The following is a 6,277-nucleotide window of genomic DNA, read 5'->3' as shown; positions in this document are numbered from 1 at the left end:
CAATCACTCCAGTAGCCCTGTTAAATGAACATACCTACCTCAATCACTCTAGTTGCCCTGTTAAATGAACATGCCTACCTCAATCACTAGTTGCCCTGTTGAATGAACATACCTACCTCAATCACTCTAGTTGCCCTGTTAAATGAACATATCTACCTCAATCACTCTAGTTGCCCTGTTAAATGAACATCTTCTTATCTATATTACTACACTTATTGTGCATTGTTGGGAAATAACTCACAAGTTCAGCATTTCACTGTACTGGTTTACACCTGCTGTATCCTGTGCATTGACAATAAAACGTAGAAACTTGAAACGCACAGACTCAAAACTCCTGTTTGTGTTCAGCCGTACATTGTGGAGATCTGTGACAGTCTGCGAGGGATGATCTTCCGCAAGTTCATAGAGAGGTGAGACGGGGGGGGGGGGGGGGGGGTGTAGAATAAATATGTTGCATACTGGCCAGAGTAATACAGTTTTTCATTGTCTCCAGATTTAGAATAAAGTGCTTTATTATCCCTTCATCCATTTGTGTCGTAAGGGAAACGAGTTTCTCCACACTCCCACAGTCAGTAGGCCGGGGAATATTTATTTTATACATGTTTTATTGAACCTTTATTTAACTAGGCAAGTCAGTTAATTAAGAACAAATGATTATTTACAATGATGGCCTACCTCGGCCAAACCCGGACGACGCTGGGCCAATTGTGCGCCCTATGGGACTCCCAATCACAGCAGATGTGATACAGCCTGGATTCGAACCAGGGACTCTAGTGACGCCTCTTGCACTGAGATGCAGTGCCTTAGTCCGCTGCGCTGCTCGTTCTTTCCTTCTTTCTGTCTACCTCTCCTCATCTTTCTTTTTTCTCTCTTTCATCAGTGACAAGTTCACTCGTTTCTGCCAGTGGAAGAATGTGGAGCTGAACATCCATGTGAGTTGTATTTTGTATGTGTGGGTGTTATTCTAACTTACTGTATGGATTGTGGTGATGTTTTGCCTGTGAAAGGCTTTTCTTTCACCTCTTATTGCCTACTGTCTGAAGTGTAACATCACGTCAGCTTCTCTCTCTGTCTTGTTCTCTCTCTCTCCATCTCGCTCGTTCTACATCTCCCCCTCACTCTATCTCTCTCGCCTCTCTTCAGTTGACGATGAATGACTTCAGTGTCCATCGTATCATTGGTCGAGGGGGTTTCGGGGAGGTGTACGGCTGCAGGAAGGCTGACACCGGCAAGATGTGAGTAGCGCAGGAGCATGAACTTGCAGAGAAAGAGGGGTGGTTAAAGTGGAGAAAATAAACATTCACACAAGAAATGACTGGAGGGGATAAAAGATCCTACAGGAACAGTGAGTTCTCAGCAGTACAGCACCAGTAAGGTCGTGTGTGTGTGTGTGTGTGTCAGGTATGCCATGAAGTGTTTGGATAAGAAGAGGATCAAGATGAAGCAGGGAGAGACTCTGGCTCTGAACGAGAGAATCATGTTGTCCCTTGTCAGCACAGGGGTGAGTCTAACACACCGCTTTCTGTCTACTCTGTTTATACATATGTATATTCACATACACAGTACAAGGGAGTATCATTTTCAGATTGAGCTTTGCCCGACTATTTTAGCACAGACACACAAGCCTTTCCTACTTGACTGTGTTCACATACATACACAGCACATTTTCAGATTGACCTGTCTGACTTTATCATTTAAAAACGTCCCCTCCCTCTTTCTCTCTAGGACTGTCCGTTCATAGTGTGTATGACATACGCCTTCCACACACCAGACAAACTCTGTTTCATTCTGGACCTGATGAACGGTAAGACTCCTGAAAGGTGGCAGGTCTCGCCTGGTTCAACCTGCAGGTGAGACACCAGTCACCATGAGGAGTCTCATTGTAGTGGTCTGTCCCTCTGAGGATCATGGTAAAGTACACGGTCACACAGAATGGGACAGGACATCACTGATGGCTCTCTGTCCCTCTGGGCTGATGCGCAACTGACAGTCTCTGACGTGTGTCTGGTTAAGTAGGCTACATCCCCATCTACAGACAATCTCCAATGGATTCAGAGTCTGCAGATGGTAGCACACACACACACACACACACACTGACCATAGATCACATTTTAGACAGCAGTTATACACACACACTGACCGTAGATCACATTTTGACAGCAGTTACACACACACACACACTGACCATGGATTATATTTAGACAGCAGTTACACACACACACACACATTGACCATGGATCACATTTAGACAGCAGTTAACACACACACACTGACCATGGATTACATTTAGCCAGCAGTTACACACACACACAAACATACTGACCATAGATCACATTTAGACAGCAGTTAACACACACACACACACTGATCATGGATCACATTTAGACAGCAGTTAACACACACACACACTGACCATAGATCACATTTAGACAGCAGTTACACACACACACACACTGACCATGGATCACATTTAGACAGCAGTTACACACACACTGACCATGGATTACATTTAGCCAGCAGTTACACACACACACACACACACACACACACACCATAGATCACATTTAGACAGCAGTTACACACACACACTGACCATAATCACATTTAGACAGCAGTTACATACACACACACTGACCATGGATCACATTTAGACAGCAGTTAACACACACACACACTGACCATGGATCACATTTAGCCAGCAGTTAACACACACACTGACCATGGATCACATTTAGACAGCAGTTAACACACACACACACTGACCATAGATCACATTTAGACAGCAGTTACACACACACTGACCATGATCACATTTAGACAGCAGTTACATACACACACACTGACCATGGATCACATTTAGACAGCAGTTAACACACACACTGACCATGGATCACATTTAGACAGCAGTTACATACACACACACTGACCATGGATCACATTTAGACAGCAGTTAACACACACACACACTGACCATGGATCACATTTAGACAGCAGTTACACACACACTGACCATGGATCACATTTAGACAGCAGTTAACACACACACACTGACCATAGATCACATTTAGACAGCAGTTAACACACACACACAAACATACTGACCATAGATCACATTTAGACAGCAGTTAACACACACACACACTGACCATGGATCACATTTAGACAGCAGTTACACACACACACACGAACATACTGACCATAGATCACATTTAGACAGCAGTTAACACACACACTGACCATGGATCACATTTAGACAGTTAACACACATGACCATGGATTTTGAACAGCACACACACACTGACCATAGATCACATTTAGACAGCAGTTAACACACACACACAAACATACTGACCATAGATCACATTTAGACAGCAGTTAACACACACACACACTGACCATGGATCAGATTTAGACAGCAGTTACACACACACGAACGCACGCACACACACACACTGACCATAGATCACATTTAGACAGCAGTTACACAATGACTGAGCTATCGATTAGACTACAGCTCTAAACACACACTGATATCAATATGTGTGTGGCGTTATCCTGAGTGTGTCTCTCAGGGGGAATTTAGATCATGTTGATCAAGTCATACTTCTTATTGTGTCCTGCTGACTCACCCCTGTGTCCTGCTGACTCAACCCTGTGTCCTGCTGACTCAACCCTGTGTCCTGCTGACTCAACCCTGTGTCCTGCTGACTCAACCCTGTGTCCTGCTGACTCAACCCTGTGTCCTGCTGACTCAACCCTGTGTCCTGCTGACTCACCCCTGTGTCCTGCTGACTCCTGTGTCCTGACTCAACCCTGTGTCCTGCTGACTCAACCCCTGTGTCCTGCTGACTCACCCCTGTGTCCTGCTGACTCACCCTGTGTCCTGCTGACTCACCCTGTGTCCTGCTGACTCACCCCTGTGTCCTGCTGACTCACCCCTGTGTCCTGCTGACTCACCCCTGTGTCCTGCTGACTCACCCCTGTGTCCTGCTGACTCACCCCTGTGTCCTGCTGACTCACCCCTGTGTCCTGCTGACTCACCCCTGTGTGTTGGAGAAGGGATGGTTACAGTCAGTGACGTGTATTAATTGTGTGTAGGAGGGGACCTACACTACCACCTGTCCCAGCATGGTGTGTTCAGTGAGAAGGAGATGCGTTTCTACGCAGCAGAGATCATCTTGGGACTAGAACACATGCACAACCGCTTCGTCGTCTACAGAGACCTCAAGGTAGGACTCTCCATACACCTTTTAATCACATCCCCTCTTTCTAGTTGTTCTATCTAGAGACCTGACTGCTGTATACCTCCTTTATCCCTCTGTTTATCTCTCCCTCTCTCGTTATTAGTCTCTCTCTCTCTCCCTCTCTCATTATTAGTCTCTCTCTCTCTCTCTCTCTCTCTCTCTCTCTCTCTCTCGTTATTAGTCTCTCTCCCTCTCTCGTTATTAGTCTCTCTCTCTCTCTCCCTCTCGTTATTAGTCTCTCTCTCTCTCTCTCTCTCTCGTTATTAGTCTCTCTCTCTCTCTCGTTATTAGTCTCTCTCTCTCTCTCTCTCCCTCTCTCGTTATTAGTCTCTCTCTCTCGTTATTAGTCTCTCCCTCTCCCTCTCTCGTTATTAGTCTCTCTCTCTCTCTCTCTCTCTCGTTATTAGTCTCTCTCTCTCGTTATTAGTCTCTCTCTCTCGTTATTAGTCTCTCCCTCTCCCTCTCTCGTTATTAGTCTCTCTCTCTCCCTCTCTCGTTATTAGTCTCTCTCTCTCCCTCTCTCGTTATTAGTCTCTCCCTCTCTCGTTATTAGTCTCTCTCTCTCCCTCTCTCGTTATTAGTGTCTCTCTCTCTCCCTCTCTCGTTATTAGTGTCTCTCTCTCTCTCTCGTTATTAGTCTCTCTCTCTCTCTCTCCTCTCTCGTTATTAGTCTCTCTCTCTCTCTCTCTCTCTCTCTCGTTATTAGTCTCTCTCTCTCTCTCTCTCTCGTTATTAGTCTCTCTCTCTCTCTCTCTCTCTCTCTCGTTATTGGTCTCTCTCTCTCTCTCTCTCTCGTTATTGGTCTCTCTCTCTCTCTCTCTCTCGTTATTGGTCTCTCTCTCTCTCTCTCGTTATTAGTCTCTCTCTCTCTCTCTCTCTCGTTATTAGTCTCTCTCTCTCGTTATTAGTCTCTCTCTCTCGTTATTAGTCTCTCTCATTAGTAGTCTCTCTCTCCCTCTCTCGTTATTAGTCTCTCTCTCCCTCGCTCGTTATTAGTCTCTCTCTCCCTGGCTCGTTATTAGTCTCTCTCTCTCTCGTTATTAGTCTCTCTCTCTCTCTCTCTCTCTCTCTCTCGTTATTAGTCTCTCTCTCTCCCTCTCTCTTTATTAGTCTCCCTCTCTCGTTATTAGTCTCTCTCTCTCGTTATTAGTCTCTCTCTCGTTATTAGTCTCTCTCTCTCGTTATTAGTCTCTCTCTCTCGTTATTAGTCTCTCTCGTTATTAGTCTCCCTCTCTCGTTATTAGTCTCCCTCTCTCGTTATTAGTCTCTCTCTCTCTCGTTATTAGTCTCTCTCTCTCGTTATTAGTCTCTCTCTCTCGTTATTAGTCTCTCTCTCGTTATTAGTCTCTCTCTCTCGTTATTAGTCTCTCTCTCTCGTTATTAGTCTCTCTCTCTCGTTATTAGTCTCTCTCTCTCGTTATTAGTCTCTCTCTCTCTTTATTAGTCTCTCTCTCGTTATTAGTCTCTCTCTCTCTCGTTATTAGTCTCTCTCTCTCGTTATTAGTCTCTCTCTCTCGTTATTAGTCTCTCTCTCCCTCTCTCGTTATTAGTCTCTCTCTCTCCCTCTCTCGTTATTAGTCTCTCTCTCCCTCGCTCGTTATTAGTCTCTCTCTCTCTCTCTCTCTCTCTCTCTCTCTCTCTCTCTCTCGTTATTAGTCTCTCTCTCTCTCTCGTTATTAGTCTCTCTCTCCCTCGCTCGTTATTAGTCTCTCTCTCCCTCGCTCGTTATTAGTCTCTCTCTCCCTCGCTCGTTATTAGTCTCTCTCTCTCGTTATTAGTCTCTCTCTCTCTCTCTCTCTCTCTCTCTCTCTCTCTCTCGTTATTAGTCTCTCTCTCTCCCTCTCTCGTTATTAGTCTCTCTCTCTCTCGTTATTAGTCTCCCTCTCTCGTTATTAGTCTCCCTCTCTCGTTATTAGTCTCCCTCTCTCGTTATTAGTCTCCCTCTCTCGTTATTAGTCTCTCTCTCTCTCTCTCTCGTTATTAGTCTCAATTCAATTTGCTTTATTTGCATGACGTAACAATGTACATATTGC

At 45.0% G+C, this 6,277-nt stretch overlaps 1 protein-coding gene across 1 annotated transcript; it reads left to right on the top strand.

The window, feature by feature from the left end:
* Window positions 1-326: 326 nt before the first annotated feature.
* On the top strand, window positions 327-4,336 carry LOC135566355 (G protein-coupled receptor kinase 3-like). Its single transcript, XM_065014099.1, has 6 exons — window positions 327-410; window positions 881-932; window positions 1,144-1,235; window positions 1,402-1,501; window positions 1,726-1,804; window positions 4,099-4,336. The coding sequence occupies exons 1-6, from the start codon at window positions 385-387 to the stop codon at window positions 4,284-4,286; spliced, it is 537 nt and encodes a 178-aa protein (XP_064870171.1). The 5' UTR covers window positions 327-384; the 3' UTR covers window positions 4,287-4,336.
* The last annotated feature ends 1,941 nt before the right edge of the window (window positions 4,337-6,277 follow it).

The sequence above is a fragment of the Oncorhynchus nerka genome, unplaced genomic scaffold (assembly GCF_034236695.1).
Source record: "Oncorhynchus nerka isolate Pitt River unplaced genomic scaffold, Oner_Uvic_2.0 unplaced_scaffold_5565, whole genome shotgun sequence".
In the NCBI taxonomy this organism is placed as follows: domain Eukaryota; kingdom Metazoa; phylum Chordata; class Actinopteri; order Salmoniformes; family Salmonidae; genus Oncorhynchus; species Oncorhynchus nerka.
Note: the sequence above shows the minus strand (reverse complement) of the source record. Positions and strands in the feature narration are given on the sequence as shown.

Bases quoted from the DNA above. Each gene is read 5' to 3' on its own strand.
- LOC135566355 (XM_065014099.1), top strand. From the start codon at position 385: ATGATCTTCCGCAAGTTCATAGAGAG. The intron at 411-880 runs GTGAGACGGGGG...CTCTTTCATCAG, and splicing joins TTCCGCAAGTTCATAGAGAG to TGACAAGTTCACTCGTTTCT. The intron at 1,805-4,098 runs GTAAGACTCCTG...AATTGTGTGTAG, and splicing joins CATTCTGGACCTGATGAACG to GAGGGGACCTACACTACCAC.